This window comes from Cebus imitator, unplaced genomic scaffold (assembly GCF_001604975.1).
Source record: "Cebus imitator isolate Cc_AM_T3 unplaced genomic scaffold, Cebus_imitator-1.0 Scaffold73, whole genome shotgun sequence".
Classification (NCBI taxonomy): Eukaryota; Metazoa; Chordata; class Mammalia; order Primates; family Cebidae; genus Cebus; species Cebus imitator.
The window spans coordinates 4,922,166-4,942,157 of record NW_016107388.1 but is presented as its reverse complement, the minus strand read 5'-3'; the positions used below and the strand labels follow the sequence as shown (position 1 = coordinate 4,942,157).

General features: G+C 48.3%; 1 protein-coding gene across 4 annotated transcripts in view; it reads right to left on the bottom strand.

The window, feature by feature from the left end:
- The window catches only part of RGS20 (regulator of G protein signaling 20), a 102,666-nt gene that overhangs the window by 59,364 nt on the left and 23,310 nt on the right, over positions 1-19,992 (bottom strand). The window contains exon 2 of one of the 4 annotated variants that reach the window (XM_017531786.2): positions 13,254-13,598. In XM_017531786.2, coding sequence (XP_017387275.1) covers positions 13,254-13,598 — 345 coding nt within the window. Of the gene's footprint in view, positions 1-11,775; positions 11,995-12,573; positions 13,076-13,253; positions 13,599-19,992 lie in introns of those variants that run through there. The other 3 variants (XM_037739709.1, XM_037739711.1, XM_017531785.2) reach the window with 3 other exon arrangements.

The following is a 19,992-nucleotide window of genomic DNA, read 5'->3' as shown; positions in this document are numbered from 1 at the left end:
TGGAAGCATAAAGAGTTGCAAAAATTATACTTCTTTCCTTTCCAATGTTTCCAAACTTACAAAACATGTATTACATTTTACACACAAAAATGGCAAATTTTAAAATACACACTTGCTGAATTGCATTGGAAACAAATGATATAAAATAAAGACAACAATGGAATCCACAGAAACTTAATTCAAGAAATATGTCAATAGGTCAGGGACAATTACTATTTTATTTTATTTTTTGAGACAGAGTCCTGCTCTGTCACCCAGGCTGGAGTGCAGTGGTGTGATCTCAGCTTACTGCAATCTCCGCCTCCCAGGTTCAAGTGATTCTCCTGTCTCAGCCTCCTTAGTAGCTGGGACTACAGGCACATGCCACCATGCCCGGCTAATATTTTTGTATTTTTAGTAGAGATGGGGTTTTGCTATGTTGGCCAAGCTGGGCTCGAAATCCTGACCTCAAGCGATCCACCAGCCTTGGCCTCCCAAAGTGCTGGGATTACAGACGTGAGCCACCACACCTGGTCCAAATCACGATTCTTATGCAACAACTTAAAAACCCCAGATAAATAAGTGAAATTACATTTTTAAAGTCATCAGAGAACTGTGAAAGCAAAAAGATTACATTAATTAAAATTTCTGAATAAGAGAGCACTTCCAAGCTGAGCAGTCACCAGCTGTTTTTCTTTCTGAGGAGCTTTGCTGACCATTAGCACAAGCTGAGAATATGAAGGGACTCTTTTCTCATGTGGGAGAACAAGTCCCCTTCAGTAACAAGGCCTTCCTCGAATAGATGGCTGGCTCCCTCAAGATATTTACCAAATGTGGAGGCCACATGGGGAAGGTGGAGGCAAAGGGCGAACCTAAAACCTCTGAAGGCAAGACTGAGTCTTCCATTCTTTTGAGACCTAGGAGATGGAAGTCCACCAGGCTCTCATTCCAGAACCCAGGAGAAAATTCTCAAGGAACAAGAAAGAACTGGGGATAAGCTAAATCTTATTAAAAATGCAGTCACGGCTGGGCGCAGTGGCTCACGCCTGTAATTCCAGCACTTTGGGAGGCCGAGGCAGGCAGACCACCAGAGGTCAGGAGTTTCAGACCAGCCTGGCCAACATGGTGAAACCCCATCTCTCCTAAAAATACAAAAATTAGCCGGGTGTGGTTGTGGGTGCCAGTGGGTCCTGGTAATCCCAGCTACTCAGGAGAATGAGGCAGGAGAATCGTTTGAACCTGGGAGGTGAAGGTTGCAGTGAGCTGAGATTGCGATATTGCATTCCAGACTGGGTGACAAGAACGAAACTCTGTCTCAAAAAAAAGACAAAAAACTGCAATCACTAGCCTGGGTAACATAGTGAGGCCCATCTCTACAAAAAAAAATTTTTTTAATGGCCAGGTGAATTGGCATGTGCCTATAATCCCAGTCACTCAGGAGGCTAAAGCGGGAAGACTGCTTGAGCCCACAAGTTCTAGGCTATAATGGTGTCATTGTACTCCATTCTGGGGGTGACAGAGGGGGATTCCATGTCAAAACAAAAAAAACCCAAACAACTGTAACCAGACCTGACCCATTCTAATACCTGCTGGCCTAAAGTGATCAGCTCTTCAGTCCTTCATCCTTAGACAGGAAATCCCTCCAAGGAGATTCTATCCTTGCTGGTGGAAGAAATTACTGGAATCTACAAAGTTTCTTTATATACAATATCTACACATAATAAAAATTACTAGATATGTGAAGAGAGATTAAAATGTGTTGAATAAAAAATAGATATAGGCACACAGATGATCTCATTGGATTTAGTAGACAAGAATTAGACTAAATTGATGGAATGATAGGAAATTGAATCAGATAATTTAAGTGTATTAAAATTAATCAAACTGGCATACTACATTTAGCAGAAAGGAAGTTTTGAAATGAACAACTCACTAGATGGTTTGACAGAAGACTTAGGCACAGAGGAAGACAGCTTAATTAACTAAAACACAGGTCAACAGAAAATATTCAATTTGAAGCAGAGAGAGATGAGAAATGAACAAAACAGATCAGACAACAAGAGACATAAAGGAAAAAGTGTAACATATGTATGATTTGAGTCCCAGAAAACCAGACAAAGACATATTTGAAGAGATATTGAGTGAAAATTTTCCAAACTTGATGAAAGACATCAATCCACAGATACAAGAAGCTCAGTTAACCCAAAGCAGAATAAATAAAATGGAAACCACATATAGGCACATTACATTCACTGTGGTAAGTTAAAAACAAAGAGAAAAGCTTTAAAGAGCCAGAGGATAAAGACATGCTACCTTCAAAGAAGTCTAACTTTTCAACAGAAACTATGAAAGTCAAAAGATAATGGAATGAGAGTATACAGGTAGGCCAGACTGAAAGAAGAGATTTTCAATGTGTGCCTGCACATGCATACACACACACACAGTTTTGACAGATGGCCTGTATCCAGACTATATAAAGAACTCCTACAGGTCAATGATAACAATAATAACAGATCAATGGCACAATAGAAAAATGGTCCAAACAGAAATTCAAGACCAGCCTGGGCAACATAGCAAAACCCTGTCTCTACCCCCTCCCACATCCAAAATAAAAAAATTAGCTGAGTGTGGTGGTGCACACCTGCAGCCTCAGCATCACAGCTAATTGTGCCACTGCATTCCAGCCTGGGCAACAGTGAGACCCTGTCTCAAAAAAGAGAAAAAAAAAGAGGGAGAAAGAAAAAGAAAAAGAAAAATGGCCCAAAGGCTGGTAGAGGCATTTTAAATAGAAAATATACAAATTACTTGACCCAAAAACATATAAGAAGATGCTTAACATCATTAGTAACCAGGAGAATACAAATTCAAACCACGACGAGATACCGCTACACAGCCACCAGGATGACTAAAGGTAAATGGGCAAACAATACTAAGTACTGGTGAGGATGTGAAGCAATACACACTTTTCTGGTAGGGATGGTTAGAAAATGATTTAGACTATGAAACAGTTTGGCAGTATCTACTAAAGCTAAACATATACTGGACTTATTACCCAACAATTTTTATCCTGGGCATATACCCAAAGGAAATAAGTTCATCAAAAGACATGTGAGAATGTTCATATTAGCATTATTCATAACAGCTTCACACTGGCAACAACTAAAATGTCTTTAGTAGTGGAATGGATAAATACACTGCAGTGTATTCACACAAAGGCACGCTGCACAGCATTAGAAACAATACATACAACAACAAATGAATCTCAAAAACATAATGCAGAGCTAAAGAACCAGATGCAAGGATTACATGCTGTATAATGCTAGACGAAGTTCAAAAGCAGGCACAATTGGTATATGGTGAAAGAAGTTATAAACGTGGTTATCAGTGGGAGTACTGAAAGGAAGGAAGTGAAATGGGCTCTTTGGGGGGCCCAGGGGGCCTGAAAATATCCTATATCTTGATCTAGAGCTGTGGTGAGTGATTTTGTCCCCAGGGGGACACTTGGCTATGTCTAGACACATTTTTGGTCATTGCATCCAGGGAGGGGTGCTACTGGACCACCCAGTGGGCGGAGATCAGGGATGCTGTTAAACAGCCTACAGCGCAATGGGCAGCCCCCCTCAATAAGGAGTTATATATCCCCAAATCTCCACAGTGCTCAGGTGAGAAACCCTGACCTACATGGTGGTTCTCTGGGGGTACATTTACATAAAGCTTATTAAACTGTACTCTTAAGATGTGTAAGCTTTACTGTAAGTTATAACTCAAGTAAACAAAGTTAAAAGCTGTCATAAACCTCACAAAAATACCAAATAGCTCCTCACTGAAACCTAACAAACACGTAGATATAGAAACTTTGTTTCAGTTTTAGAAATACTCTAATTTATTAAAAAGTCCTAACAACCTAAATTTGCCAGGATTATCGTAAATCGGAAAGAATTAAACCCCTTTATGTGAAGTCCCCCTTAAATGCAAACAAATATCTATACCTTTCTTTATGGCAAGAGATGTATAAATTATATCTGGGTGATCACTAGAAATAAACATTTGTAGAAACCAATAAATGTACGTGGAAGATGCCATACATCTAAGATTCTTTTGGAGTCATCAAAAGATAGAGAAAAGTATTTTTTTCTCTATCAATAGAGAAATACTTTTCTCTGTTGATCTTTTTTTGTGTGTGTGAGACAGAGTCTCATTCTGTCACCAGGCGCCAGGCTGGAGCGTAGTGGCGTGACCTCAGCTCACTGGCAATCTCCACCTCCCAGGTTCAAGCAATTCTCCTGCCTCAGCCTCCTGAGTAGCTGGGACTACAGGTGCGCGCCACCACACCCAGCTAATTTTTTTGTATTTTTAGTAGAGACAGGGTTTCACCATGTTGGTCAGGATGGTCTCGAACTCTTGACCTCGTGATCCACCTGCCTCAGCCTCCCAAAGTGCTGGGATTATAGGCGTGAGCCACTGCGCCTGGCCTTTTCTTTTGTTTTTTTTTCCCCCATTTATTTATTTTATTGCATTTTAGGTTTTGGGGTACATGTGAAGAACATGCAAAATTGTTGCATAGGTACACACGTGGCAGTGTGATTTGCTGCCTTCCTCCTCATCACCTACATCTGGCATTTCTCCCCTTGCTATCTCTCCCCAGCTCCCCACCCCCCACCGTCCCTCCCCTATTTCCCCCCAACTGACCCCAGTGTGTAGTGCTCCCCTCCCTGTGACCATGTGTTCTCATTGTTCAACACCCGCCTATGAGTGAGAACATGCGGTGTTTGATCTTCTGCTCTTCTGTCAGTTTGCTGAGAATGATGGTTTCCAGGTTCATCCATGTCCCTACAAAGGACCCAAACTCATCGTTTTTGATGGCTGCATAATATTCCATGGTGTATATGTGCCACATTTTCCCTATCCAGTCTATCGTCAATGGGCATTTGGGTTGGTTCCAGGTCTTTGCTATTGTAAACAGTGCTGCAATGAACATTCGTGTGCACATGTCCTTATAGTAGAACGATTTGTAATCCTTTGGATATATACCCAGTAATGGTCTCACTCTGTTGCCCAGGCTGGAGTGCAGAGGCAAGATCATGGCTCACTGCCACCTCGATGTCCCCAGGCTCAGGTGATCCTTCAGCCTCAGCCTCCCAAGTAGCTAGGATGACAGGGTGCACCGCCGCACCCAGCTGATTTTTTTGCATTTTTTGATAGAGACAGGGTTTCACTATGTTGTCCAGGCTGGTCTGGAATTCCTGGGCTCAAGTGACCCACCCACCTTGGCCTCCTAAAGTGTGGGAATTACAGGCATAAGCCACCACGCCTGGCCACATACACTTTTTAACAGTAGTCTAATCTGGGTTCTAAGGATAATGACTTCCTGCCACTAATTATCAACATGACTTTGATATAAATTAAGAAATCGATGGGTGTGTGCTCTTGGGCTGCTCTCTGGCCAGCACCCTCTCCTGGGTCAACTCTCCTGTGTCCACAGTCTAACCCATCTCTTCATTTCCCTCACCCTCAAGTGGAGCCTCCACCAAAATGCAGATTTTTGCAAAAACTCTTACAAGGAAGATCATCACCCTGGACGTTGAATCCTCGGATACAACGGGAAATGTAAAGGCCAATATCCAGGGTAAGGGGGGAATTCCTCCTGATCAGCAAAGACAAGCAACTGGAAGATAGATGTACCTTCTCTGACTACAACATTCAAAAGAAATATGCTCTTTTTATCTTGTGTTGAGACTTCATGGTAGTTCTAAAAATAGGAAGAAATCTTATACGACTCCCAGGAAGAATAAGCATAAGAGAAAGAAACTGAAGCCCGTGTCCTGAAATACTGTAAGATGGATGGGAATGGTAGAATTAGTGGCCTTGGACACAAGTGCCCTTCAGACGAATGTGGTACTGGAGTTTTTATGGACAGCCACTTTGATAGACATTATTGTGGCTAATGTTGTCTGACTATTGCTTCAACAAACCAGAAGACAAGAAATTGTGTATACTAGTCCTTTAAATCTCATTATCACCCCACCCTGAGACATAAAAGTTCATTATAAGGGTGAGGTAAGCGGCAGGCTGCATAATTCTTTCTACTGTTGCACAAATGCAACAGCTGTGTAAGTGTTGATTCTAGCCAGTCAGCCTTAAAAGGGTTAAAGTGCCTGGCATTTTCAGCCTTAGAGCAGGCGTACAAACTTGTGCTCTAGCCTTGAGCAATCACAATTCAGTCGGCTTCAGAGGGGCACAAATGTAGACAAACCAGACAGCAGGGCGTTCTCCACTACCTCACTGTTAAATGGAGGTGCACAGTGTACAACCCAGCACCTCAGGAAGCCAAACTAGCAAGTAACTTTGCATGAGATGCCTTTGCCTCAAACTCAAATTCTCATATGAAAAGGATGTTACACTTTAGAGTAAAATGAATGTGCACCTAGAAATTGAGCATTCCCAAATCAGAAAGGCTAACTGGCTTTAATAACTATTGAAATAACTCATGTAAAATATCACTACTAGGCAACAGGGCATATTACTCATATTTCACAAGTGATTCCCCACGCAATTAGCTAGACTCTAATCAGCTGGATTAGAATCAAGGTAATCTACTCCGTGAATTCATAATCATATAACATTACCTTGAGCACTCAGCCACATAAAACTTGATTGTGAATGGCCTCTCCAAGAGCCCATTCAATTGTACTATGTACTGACTCACTCCATGCAGCGTCGCCTTAACTCTTGAGCTAGCTGAGCAAGGTAACATTCAGGGACCATCTCAGATTGTGCCGGGTAGTCAGTGACTCACCCTTATTGTACTAAATGCTAAGCTCTGACTCAGAGTGAACCCTATTAGCTGCTGACTGACACTGTACTTGTTTGTGAGTCACCTGGTGGTGCACTGAAAACCAATCTGAAATATTCCCAACTGGACAGTGATTCACATTATAATAATATTGGGATTGACTTGACACATGTGATTTCAAAACTAAGTTCTGCCAAACTGGCTTGGGAGCATGTTAGAAAGTAACTCCCTTCTTAACACCCTGTCCTTCTGTTTAAGAACATGTAGTAAGCATCCCAAGATGTAAAATCAAGAGTAAGGCATTCATGCAAGAAGTTTCATGGGGGTCAAAAAAAAAAAAAAAAAAGAGCAAGATACTCAGTATCCAGTTCACACACTGGAGAAAACCACAGTTTCCTTTTTCAAGGATACAGGCATAATTCCTAGAAGTACCTTCCCTGGAAGACACAGAATCCCTGTAAATAACTTTGAACGACCAGATGTTCACTAGAAAGGCTCTGCCATATAATTCTTAAACTGTTCATGTGAGGGCTGGACCTTTTTTTTTTTTTTTTTTTAATGGAGTCTTGCTCTGTCACCAGGCTGGAGTGCAGTGGCACGATCTCGGCTCACTGCAACCTCCGCCTCCTGGGTTCAAGCGATTCTTCTGCCTCAGCCTCCCGAGTAGCTGGGACCACAGGCATGTGCCACCACGCCCAGCTAATTTTTGTATTTTTAGTAGAGACAGTGTTTCACTATGTTGGTCAGGATAGTCTGGATCTCTTGACCTCGTGATCCGCCCACCTTGGCCTCCCAAAGTGCTGGGATGACAGGCGTGAGCCACCGCGCCTGGCTGAGGGCCGGACCTTTAAGCCACCATCTGCCTCTGTCCGTGGAAGGTGAATGTCATTAGATGGCCCCATGCAGAAACAGAACAGCAGGATTTCAGGAATTGATACTCAAGTGCCTGGAAGGAAACCAGTTACAGGCTACTGCATTAAAATAAAAAACCTTTTTTTCTCCTTTACTCTTGCTAGTCCATAAAATCTCCTTCCGTGTAATTTTGAGGGCTTTTCTAAAAGGCTTTCTTATAGGAAAGAGCTTCAAAGCCATCAGGAAGGATATTTTAAGAATTCAAAAATAGCTCAAAAATGATTTCTAAACTGTTACAAGAGATTAATAGAATATGCAATCAAAGGTCTACCCAAGTGGGGCCTAAAATGCTAATACTGGCTCTGACAGCGGCTTGATCTGTGACCTTACCTTACCTTACCTGAGGGGAGTGCGGTCATGTCTTATAACGTGAGGGACCAAGATAAAGCTGTGGGACAACAGTGGCCATGACATGACTGCCTGGTCTTTGTTGGGGCTAGAGATAGCACATGCTTGTACACTTTTATTTTAATGTATACTTTCTGTCTGTTAACAGTTCACTAATCCGTAGTAAACAGGAAATTAGCAGTGTGTGTAAGCGCCCCAGGGAATGAGTCAGAGGTCCTCATTCTGTTTTGGCCCCTAATTAGCGGGAGATCTCTGGCCCAGACCCTTAACCTCTCTCAATGATTTCCTCATCTGTAAAATGAAGGAGGTGGAATAAGAAATCTGATTTTCATCATTCTGTATTTTTTATTTAAGGGGTGTTTCAGCTAAAACATTTACAGTCTCAGACAAGTTAGCACTTCAAGCTCGTAAGGTACATTTTCAGATTCTTGTAAGCTGGCTGTTCACCAGCCCTGGCAATATAGCCAGATCTTTTCTCTATAAAAAATGAAAAAAGTAGCCAGGTGCAGCTGCAGGCACCTGAAGTCTCAGCTACTCCTAAGGCTGAAGTGGGAGGATCCCTTGAATCTGGAAGTTCAAGGCTGCAGTGGGTCTCGGTCGTGCTGCTGCACTCCAGCCTGGCTGAGAGAGTGAAACCCAGTCTCAAAAAAAAAAAAATAAAAAATAAAAAAAAATTGGCCGTTTTTAAAATTTTGATGATGGACATGTGTTTCATTATGCATACTCTTTATAGTATACAAAAATATGCATTCTGTTCCTAATCTTATTTAAAGTTTGAAGTCTAGCCAATTATATCAATATAATAATAGTAATAACAGCTGTTGCTTGGTATGTACCAAGCAGTTATAAGAGCTCTATCTTGGCCGGGTGCGGTGGCTCACGCCTGTAATCCCAGCACTTTGGGAGGCCAAGGCGGGTGGATCACGAGGTCAAGAGATCGAGACCATCCTGGTCAACATGGTGAAACCCCGTCTCTACTAAAACTACAAAAAACATTAGCTGGGCATGGTGGCGCGTGCCTGTAATCCCAGCTACTCAGGAGGCTGAGGCAGGAGAATTGCCTGAACCCAGGAGGCAGAGGTTGCGGTGAGCCGAGATCGAGCCATTGCACTCCAGCCTGGGTAACAGGAGCGAAACTCCGTCTCAAAAAAAAAAAAAAAAAAAAAAAAAAAAAAAAAGAGCTCTATGTTATTAGTATACTGAATACTGTCAGCTATTCTGTCAGAATACCATTAGGTAGGTACTCTTTCTTTTTTTTTTTTAAGACAGAATTTTGCTCTTGTTGCCAGTGGCTCAATCTTGGCTCACTGCAACCTCTGCCTCCCAGGTTCAAGCGACTCTCCTGCCTCAGCCTCCCGAGTACCTGAGATTACAGGCATCTGCCACCATGCCTGGCTAATTTTTGTATTATTAATAGACATGGGGTTTCACCATGTTGGACAGGCTGGTCTCGAACTCCTGACCTTAGGTGATCCACTCGCCTTGGCCTCCCAAACTGCTGAGATTACAGGCGTGAGCCACGGTGTCCAGCAGAGGTAGGTACTCTTATCATCCCCATTTCACAGATGATGAAACTAACTCCCAGAGAATATAACTAACTAGTCCAAGGTTATGCAGTTAGGCTGGGATCTGAACCCAGTTCCAGAGCTCAAGACTCTCACCTGTTAGGCAGCACTGCGTCTCATATGCGTTACTAACATGTGATAAGATGTCACTTAATGAACAGAAGATAAACAGGATGAGGCCCAAAAGAAAATTAGGTTTTGACCAAAAAACTATTTTAACAAAAATAATAAATTGCAAACCATGGTTGTGCCAAAAAACTTACAGATGGTAATTTCACTAGAAATGCCCTTAAGTTTGGGGAGGAAGTCAGACCATTTTGTGAACTTGAACATTTGTGTAGTCAATTTCACTGCCTGGAGCCACTAGAAGTGAAATGAAACCAAGCCACGCCAGGGCCCTGTCACCCGTGTCGCAAGGAGGGTGGCTGGAGACTGATGCAGAATCCCCTTGCCCCCCACACTCCGGAGCAATGAGGAACCCGCGTGCAGGCGCCCGATTCTGCTAGCCAGTGGGTGAGGGTTCTGACGGCACCGAGGGCACCGGGGCTGGGGTTGCGACACCAACCAGCCAGGAAACTGGAGAATGTGGGGAGGAACACCAGCCAGGAAACTGGGGGATGTGGGAAGGTCGACAAAGAGCGATAGGCTTTTGCCAAATTCTGAGACCGACAGGAATCGAGGAGATTTCCCCTCTAGCGCGCTCCACCTTCGGGACAAAATCCTGTCAACCTCGTTCCCTTCTCCAGCCTGTGCATTGTCGGTGGCCCGTGGGCAGCAGCTGCTTCCCCGGGATCCCCCTCTTCTGTCCCTGAGCGCTCTGCACCGCCGCGTCCCTGTTGCTGGGGTTGCTCGCTGGCCCTGGCTGCTCGCCCGGGTTTTCCTTCGACGAAGTCAAGTCCAGGACGCTCAAGATGAACCTCAGTGCCCGCTCACCGCCTATTCCAAAGCGCCTTCGCCACTCACTCCCCCACAAGCGCAGAGGGAGCCGGGGAGGTCACGGGGCCTATAGACCCCCTCCCGGGGCCCACTCTCTCTCGCCCACCTCTCTAGCAGCTGGAGGGCCGCAGCGCCAGCAAACCTCTACCCAAAACGCCCACCCCACTCTCTGCGAGCAGCTTCTCTCAGGGCTCCTCCCCCACTCATTCCTCCACCGGAGCTGGGTGGGGGCATCGCAGCGCACAGAGCCGGGAAAGCCACCCCTGTCCCGGGGCGCCGCTTCCCTAGAGGGCCCTGGCCCGTCCGCTCCCCCAACACAGGAGGACAGCAGAGCACACAGACCCTCCCCTCCGACGCCCACCTCAGTCCCCCGCTGCATCCCGCACCTCCAATCCCCGCCCCCAGTCTCCCGCCCTCCGCCCTCCGCTTTACAGTCTCCGCAGTCCCGGCGCCCAGACTTGTTGCGACTTCCCAAGGCAGCTCCGAGAGTGCGGAAGATGAAGCCCCGGGGTTTGTTCCAGGAAAATCTCTGCGGCGCCCGCAGGTTAACCTCCTTGGCGCAGGCGAAGGGTGGAGGGCACTTTGTTCATTTGGTTTTAGAGAGCGCGAACAGAGGCCCCGAGTGAACGCCCACACCTTGTTGGCCCTCCAGGGTCCACGCGTGGGGCGCCCACTTCTCCACCCTGCCCCTCGGTACCCCCGCTTTGGTTGCACTTTTCCTAAAAGGAGGCGCTGCGATTCCGGGAGGGTTTCCTTTTCCTTCCCAGCGGCAATTAAACCTCCGGCCTCGGGTGCCCGGCCCCTTCCTTGCCCTCTCCCTATCCGGTGAGAACGCCGACGCTTCACCGCCTGGACTTTCCAACACACGCTTCGGGTGGTCAGTGCGATTTCTAGGGTCTAAAGTCTAGATTCCCGCGTCCTCCACGGACCCGAGGCCGCAAAGATGGAATCGCGACTGGATAGAATCGCGATGGACGCCCTGGCAGACCCGGGACAAATGGGTCCTGGTGGCGCGAAGCCCCTGTTCGGACGCGACACTCCCGCAAGCCCCACTCCCCCAAACTCGCACTAATGCTGCGGGCAGGAACCCCCGACTCGCACCCGTTCCCGCCCCGCAGCCACGGCGACAGCCCGAGGTCCCGACGAGCTGCGCGCCCCTCCCAGCCTCGGCCACTTCCCAGCGCGAAGCCTAAGGGCGAGCCCGATAGGAAGAAAGAGAGGTCGAGGAACCGGGATACTCACGAGCCCACCGTCCACCCCGCCAGCCGGAGGGTAAGCCCCGGCCGGCTCGCCTCCGTCCGCCGTGCGCATGCGTCCCGCGGGTGCCTTCTTGCTATTGCCGCGTCGCGGCTGCCCTCTCCACGTCGGCGATCGCTCTCCGCGCCTTTCCCCTTCCTTCGGCTCGCGGTCTCGGCTCTAGCCCTCTACTCCCGGCCTCTTCCTCCCCTTGTTCTGCCTTCTCCCCGCCCCCTCACTCCCTTTACCCGGCCGGGCAGTCCCACGTCTCGCCTCCCTCCAGCGGCGGCGCACTCTACCAAGGCGGGGGCGAGGGGTACCCCCGAGGCCCCACGCGCGGCGCGACTTCCGCCCCAGTCGCAGCCCCACTGCTCCAGTCTCGGATTAGCAAGTCCCAAGAGTGTGGATGCGAAGCCAGGCGCGCGTGGAGGGCGTCCGCGAAGCCCCCTGTGTCATCGCTTTCCCTCGGCGCGCGGGGGCCAAGCGCGACTCGAGTGTGCGGGACTGCGTGCTGGGACCTTGTGAATGAAGGGAGCGGGAGGGACGAGCGGGGGTGGGCGGCGAGCGCGGAGGGGGTGCTCGGTCCCCAGAGCTTCGCGTCGGTGGACTGCCCGCCTCTGGAGAGCAGCCCCCTGTATTCTCCTCGGCCCGGGGCGCCTCTCTGAGCTCTGTCCCCGCCCCACCCCGGCGCAACCTCCGCCTCCGGTCTTCCCGCCCGGGAAAGCGGCCCTCGCCCCCTCCGAGCCAGCTGGAGCGAGGAGGCCCCACCCGGCAACCGAGCTGGGGGTAAGGGGAGGAACTAACCCCTGACCCCGGATCTCGCTGAGACCCTCGGCAGTCGCCCTCCGCGCCCCCTTCTCTAGGGACTTCGGAATCCAGGGAGAGGAGTCGATCAGAGCGTGGCGGGGGAACCCAGCCGCCCTGGTCTCCGGACTCGCAGCACCGCGCTTCCCAGTAGCCCACGGCGTTCCCGGGGGAGTGGGACCCGTTGGGGCCGCGGGGGTAGTTCCCCGGAGCCGGGAGGGCTAAGCTGAAGCTGGAAACTGACCTGACACAAAAATAACATCACGTCATTTCCTCCCTTGCCTGCCGAGAGGGCAAAGGAGTGGGAGAGCGAGCGCGGGGAGCCAGCGGAGGCGCGTCTGGGGGAGGCTTGGAGTAGGGAGAGGAGAGCGACACGTGGAGAGTTTGAAAAGCAGCCTCGGGGAAGAGCGAGGGCTCCCTCGTGTTTTCTTGGACCCTGGAAAAGAAATGGCCCGGGAAAAAGTAGCTTGGAGTGCCTTCCTGCGGGGAGGGGCGGTGTCCCGGGAGCCGCCAGCGTCCCATCCTAGTACTTGCACAGCCATGCCCCGGCCTTCCCGACCTTGCCAGCCTCCCCGATACTGGCCCTGGCAAAGCGGGTCAGTTGGGGTTAGGAAGAAGCGGGAGAGGCTGGTATCCGGGGGAGGCTGGGCGTGGGGCGTGGTGGAGACCATGGTACTTACCGGCCTAGGCGAGCTCTGCCCAGCGGTGGCGTCTTCTTTCCTGGGCTTGGTGACCGGACGGGCGGGCCTCAGCGGGCGACCCCCCGAGGGTAGGCCAGATAGTGCCAGAGCCGCCCCGAGCAGGAGCGAGAGGCGGCCTGGCAGTTCCTCGTGCCCCCGCGAGAGCCGGGCGGCCGGCAGGACGGGAAGCAGGGGGGAGAAGTCCGGGCGCCTCTGGGAAGCCTCGGGAGGGGGTCGCCGGAGAAGGTGAGAGAAGAACCTTGCTAGGCTGGAAAGCGGGCTAGAAAGGAGGCCGAGCAGCTTCGGGGCAGCGGGCGAGTCTGGGAGCTGTGCAGGCGTGAAGGGCTGGGGCGGGGAGAGAGAAACAAAACCAGCAGACTGTTACTGTGGTGTCTGGCCGCTTAGACGGGGCTCTGTATTACAGAATTTTGAGGCGTTACTTTGGGGGTGCAAGAGAAGGTCGGTGAAAGCAGAAGGAAGGGCCCATGGTTAGATTCTTTCCCCTTCCACTCCTGTTTTTCCTAACTCCGTGCTACTTCAAGTGTGGTCCGTGGGCCAGCAGCTTCGCCAACACCTCGGAGCGTGTTAGAAATAAAGACTCTTGAGCCCCACCCAGCCTACTGCATTGGAATCTGCATGGTAACATTCCTAGGGGACTCCTATGCGCGCTGAATGTGACATGCAGTATGCAGAAGGGTCTGTGTTCATATCTCTTGGTTCTTCAGAATTTGGATGAAAATCTTGGTTCACTTTTGCAACTGTTGCCTTTCCCCTCCCTTCTCTAGTCTTCCCTTGCTCCTCCTGTCCTTTCCGATGTCACTAAGTGTCCAGGGTTCTGCTTGCCAGAGGCACAGAGTTGGACTTGGCTACTAGATTCTATTGAGATAGTTGTTTATGGGGGGTTCAGATAGTGGCTGAAGGTGGCCGACGGGCCCCAGACCCTCCACAGGCTGGTTGGAGGAAGGGACTGGCCAGTGTGGCTGTGGGTATGCTGCTGGACCAGGGGACACCAGGACTCCATGTTAGGGCCGCTACTACAGGTGAACCCTCTGCAGGCCTCCTTTCCAAACTCCATGTGTCCTTGTTTCTCTCGGGAACACCGGCCTTTCCACCTTCCACTTGTTGCTTAGGAGGCCTAAGCAAAGAGGTATTTTTTTCCCCTTGAAAAGTGGAGGGAAGCATTAGTTTAGAAGTCAGAAGCCCACTGTTCTAGACCCAACCTTGTCACTCACTTAGTGACTAACCTTGGGAATATCTCTTTATTTTTTGAGTTCATTATTAAAGGAGTTGAACTCAGTGGCTTTTTAAGTCACCTGCCTCGTTCAGGCTCTCATCTTTGAGAAGCTTTCAATTTCTTGATACATTAACGTTTAGTGTAAATACAAACCGGAATCTGGCTCGGCCAATGCGAACACCCCCTCATGCCAAACAAAAAACAATTTAATCTGTCTGTGAAAAACAAGAGCGGTGGTTGCCAAAAAAAAAAAAAAAAAAAAAGGTGGAGGCGGGAAGCAGCGAATAAAGTGCCGAGGTGGTGCCGTGCTGGAGGCGAGGGCGGGCGCTCTGGGCTGGGCGCGGGTCCCCGAGGCGCGGCGGCCGCTCTCCAGGGTCCTGAAGGCGGGAGCGGTCGCGGGCGGCCTCGTGGGCCTGGCGCGGTTCCCTCACTCCGCAGTCACCAGGCCCGGCCTGTTTTCTTTCGGCAGTGGAAATCTTGTGGGAAGCGATTGTCAGGAGAGAGGGAAGGAAACCTAGCAACCCATTCTCATTCATGAGGCCCTTTCTGGGAAGCCGCAAGTGCGGTGGCTGATTTGTCTTTCTGTCGTTTGTTTGCTCCCGGGTGAGTTGAACTCGGTTTGCATTTCCGAGTAAGTTCACACTGTTTCACTTCCCCTCATTACCTTTTCCTGGAGAATGGGGTCGTTCTCCTAGTATTCTCACTCTCCCCGTTCAGCTGCTCCCCTCCCCCGCTTTCTGGCAAGGTGCTTTTATTTTAGGGGCTGGAACTGGGAGCCGAGGAGGCTTCTGGAGAAGCGCCAACTGCTCGCTCGAGGGGGGAAAGTGGGCGACTTGGAAATCGGCCTTGGCACCCAGGGAATGAGCTTCGGAGCGTTCGTCTCGCCTGGGAGGAGGGCAGGGGACGCGCTCCTCCGGCTGGAGCTTGGGGTGGAGGCCTCCGCGGGGCAGCTGGTCCTGGCCTGCAGCTGCTGGGGACTGCGGGCCCGCGGCCGAGTCTGCGTCCCTCTCCAGAGCTAGGGCCCTCGGCGAGGAGGGGAACCTCGGTGGCCGTGGGCTCCCGGGCCAGAGGGACCCTACGCTAAGAAGTCGTGAGAGGACCAGCCGGGTTCCCAGCGACCTAAAGCCAGACTGAGCCCACCCACGACCTTCCCGACCCCACGCAAGGGCTTGAACTAAGCCGAAATGCCGAAAGCGAGCGCTCAGCACTCTTCTGCGACGCACGCCCAACCTTGAGGAGCGCGAGCGAGCTCCAAAGGCCTTTCGTGGGTCCCAGAATCTGGCGTCTCCAGCTCATGTTTTCACATGGTTTTGTGAGAACGTGCGTACTCGTAACCTCGTTTCTCCCCTCGCCCCAGCCCTTCTTCCCAAGTTACTTGCACGCCCCTGCCCCTTCCTCCGGCACGCTTCATTAGGCATTTTGCTTCGGTCCTGTGCTTCAAGACAGAGACTCTTGTGAGGGAAGTCGTGGAAATGTTCAGACAGAATAAAAGTCCCAAACCTGATTCAAGAAAAACAAAACTCGGCTCCTTTGCTCAGTCACCGCTTGCTGGCCCCATACTGGCCTCAGGATCAGCAGTCTGCTCGCCTACTGCTCTGCAGCCACTGCGAGCCTGGCGCGGGACCCAGCGGCTTCTCCAGTTAGGGGGGGGATGAGGGTGAATCAAGCAAGGTGTTGGGTGCTGGAATCCTTCCGCACTTCTGGCAAGGACAGAGCCGAAGAGTATCAGTGTAGCCATACAATTCGATCTGAGGAAAGTTATCTGAGGAACGACTTTCAGCTGCCCGCAGAGCTTGCACTTCAGAGAGCCTTGTCCTCCTTTTAGGCCAGATTCTATGTGTCAGTCTGAGGGTTTCAATAATATTAGTCACAAAATGGAATCATCAGGACCGTATTCCTGGAAGCACCGGTCCCTAGGGATCCAGAAGGATATTTTATTCTGATTGAACCACCACTTCCCTAATCAATCATGTTGGCTACTGAACAGCAACTAGAGTGCATTTACACAGACGAAAATCGCCACAGCCCAAATCTGTATGAACCATGACCTGGCCGTTTCAAATGGAAGGTTTGTATTCATGCTCAAATAGCAGCATTTCATAAGGGAAACATCCGTAGCAGAATGAACGACACCTGTACCAAAAATTTATGCGAGTCTTTAGAATTAAAGTCACAGTTCAAATAGAATTTGAAGTCAGTTTTAATTTTACGAAATGACCTATTTCCTCCTGAACTTTAAGTTCCACTTTGCTGTGGTTTAGTCATATTATACAGTTTACACTTTCTGTTATTTGGAAATGTAATTCTTCCACTTGGATCGAAGAATCTAGCTGACAGTGAAAACTATAAAGGCAAATCTTTCCCTGCACTGACCATAAATTACGCCAACTGAAAAGTGGCAATATAAATAAGCTAACAGATCCTGGCTATTAGAGCTACAGGTTAATATTAATTTGAGGTGAACCCAATTCTTCATAATATGTTTCTATTATTAAGGTTCCTTCAGAATCTCAACGTTCCTCATGAAAGTACAACTCTTGAAAAGAATATTTCTGCAGCTCATAATCAGTTCTGACTTGTTCCAGTCGTTTAATAACTTTTTAAATGTATTTATGCCTAAGGCTTGTGTGGAGATGTCATAAAGAGATGTTGTGTAATTGAGGCAATGGTAATGAGGGAGGAAGGGCTGGAAAGGGAAGTGGAGTGGGCCAGAAACGAGAGCTGCTTAGATGACTTGTATGTCTAGGGAAGAGAAACACTCAAAGGCTCAGCCTGCCCTGCTGCTGCAGAGATAACTGGGTCCTCTCTTCTCACCACAGGTATTACTACCAAGTAAGGGATTTAGGGTAGGAGATGGTGCCCTTCTTTTTTTTTTTTTTTTTTCTGAGTCTCACTCTGCCACGTAGGCTAGAGTGCAGTGGTGCGATCTTGGCTCACTGCAACCTCCATCTCCTGGGTTCAAGCAATTCTCCTGCCTCAGCCTCCCAAAAGTAGCTGAGATTATAGGCATGCACCACCACACCCAGCTAATTTTTATATTTTCAGTAGAGACTGGGTTTCACCATGTTGGCCAGGGTGGTCTCGAACTTCTGACCTCATGTGATCCTCCCACCTTGGCCTTCCAAAGCACTGGGATTACAGGCATGAGCCACCATGCCCAGCTGGAGATTGTGCTTTGAAAACTTATAATATAAAAAACGGAAACCTTTTTATTCTCCAAACTTTCTCCTCTTGCAGTTGTAACCATCTTAGTAAATGGCAACTTAATTATTTTTGTTCAAGCAAAAAACGTCATCAGAGTATCCCAGACTCTCTTTTTAAAATTCTCTGGCCAAATCCAACTATGTCGTATTCACAGCTGTCACCCTGTGTTATAGGTTGACTTGCACCTCCCAAATTTAAATATTAAAATTCTAGAACTTAGTACCTTGGAATATGACCTCACTTGGAAATAGCATTGCAGCAGATGTAATTAGTAAGATGAAAGCCACCCTATTCCAGTATGACTGGTGTCCTTATAAAAAGGAGACATTTGTCACAGATATACACACATAGAGAATGCCATGTAAAGGCAGAAATTGAGGTGATGCATCCACAGGCCAAGAAATGCTAGAGACTGACAGCAAACCACCAGAGGCTAAGAAGAGGCAGGGAACAGATTCTGCCTCAGAAGGAATTTGGCTTCAAGATTGCAACATGGAAACCCTGACTGAGTTTCCAACTTTCCTGTTCCATCCTGTGGACTTCAGAATGAAGACTGCAACATCAACTCTTACTTGAATTTCCAGCCTGCTGGCTTGCTCTACAGATTTCAGACTTGACACCCTCCACAATTAAATGAGCCAATACCTTAAAGTAAATCTCTCCCTATGTAACACACAGATGTGCACGCACGTGCACACACACACGTACACACACACACGTACACACACATGCACATTCTCTGGGGAACCTTGGCTAATGCACATCCCTCACTATCTTTCTTCTTTCCTTTGCCATGTTTCTTGTTATAGTCTTATCTCAACACTGAAGCCAAGGTTATCCTTGAAAATGTCACTCTATAGCTGCAGACTTTCTTTCTCTTTCTTTCCTTTCTTTCTTCCTTTCCTTTCCTTTCCCTTCCTTTCCTTTCCTTTTCTCTTCTCTTCTTTTCTTTTCTTTTATCTTTTTTTGAGAAAGAGTCTTGCTTTGTCGCCCAGGCTGGATCACAGGGCTCACTGCAGCCTCTGCCTCCTGGGTTCAAGCAGTTCTCATGCCTCAGCCTCCCAAGTAGCTGGGATTACAGGTGTGTGCCATGACACCCAATTAATTATTGTATTTTTAGTAAAGATGGTTTCACCATGTTGGTCAGGCTGGTCTCGAACTCCTGGCCTCAAGTGATCCACCCATATTGGCCTCCGAAAGGGCTGGGATTACAGGTGTGAGCCACTGTAGCCATGCCAGCTCCAGACTGTCTATTGACTTCTCATTTCAGGGTAAAATCCAAAATCCTTACTGTAGCTCCCAAGGAACTACACGAATGGTTCCACTCTGCCTCAGATTTCTTCTTCCTCTACAGTTCCTCTCTGTGATATATTTTCTATAGCACTTGTCACCATCTGATATAGTATATATTCACTTGTTAATCTGTAAGAACTAAGCAATAATTGCTATCTCCACAGAGCCTAGAACAGTGCTTGAGTGGATAAAGTATTCAATTAATATTCTTTGGACAGATGAATTAAAAACAAACTCAGATGTCACTCAGCCATAAAAAGGAGTGGAATTCTGATACATGCTATGACACAGATGAACCTTAAAAAACATGATGTTAAGTGAAAATGATAGACACAAAAGGACAAATATTGCATGATTCCATTTCTATGAGGTGTCAAGAATAGGCAAATTCATAGAGGCAAAGTAGAATAGAGGTTACTAGAGGCTGAGGAGAGGAGAGAATAGAGAGTGATTGTTTGGCAGATACAGAATTTCTGTTTGAAACATGTATTAGGCCATTCTTGCATTGTTATAAAAAAGACACCTGAGATTGGGTCACTTATTTAAAAAAAAAAAAAGCCATTTAATTGGTTCATGGTTCTGCAGGCTGTATGGGAAGCACGGCACTGGCATCTGCTCAGCATCTGGGGAGGCCTAAGGGAGGTGTTACTCATGGTGGATGGCGAAGTGGGACCAGGCCTATCAGGTGGCAAGAGGGGGAGCAAGAATGAACCCAGAGGAGGGAGGTGCCGTGTATTTGTAAACAACCAGATCTCCTGATAACTCACTCACTATCATGAGGACAGCACCCAGCCAAGGGATCTGCCCTCATGATTCAATTGCCTCCCACCAGGTCCCGCCTCCAACACTGGGGATTATAATTCCACATGAGATTTATGGGGGACAACATCTGAACTACATCAGGAAGATGAAAGAGTTCTGGAAATAGTGCCATTAAATTGTATGCCTACAATAGTACATTTTATGTTATTTATATTTTACCACAATTTTTTTTTTTTTTTTTTTTTT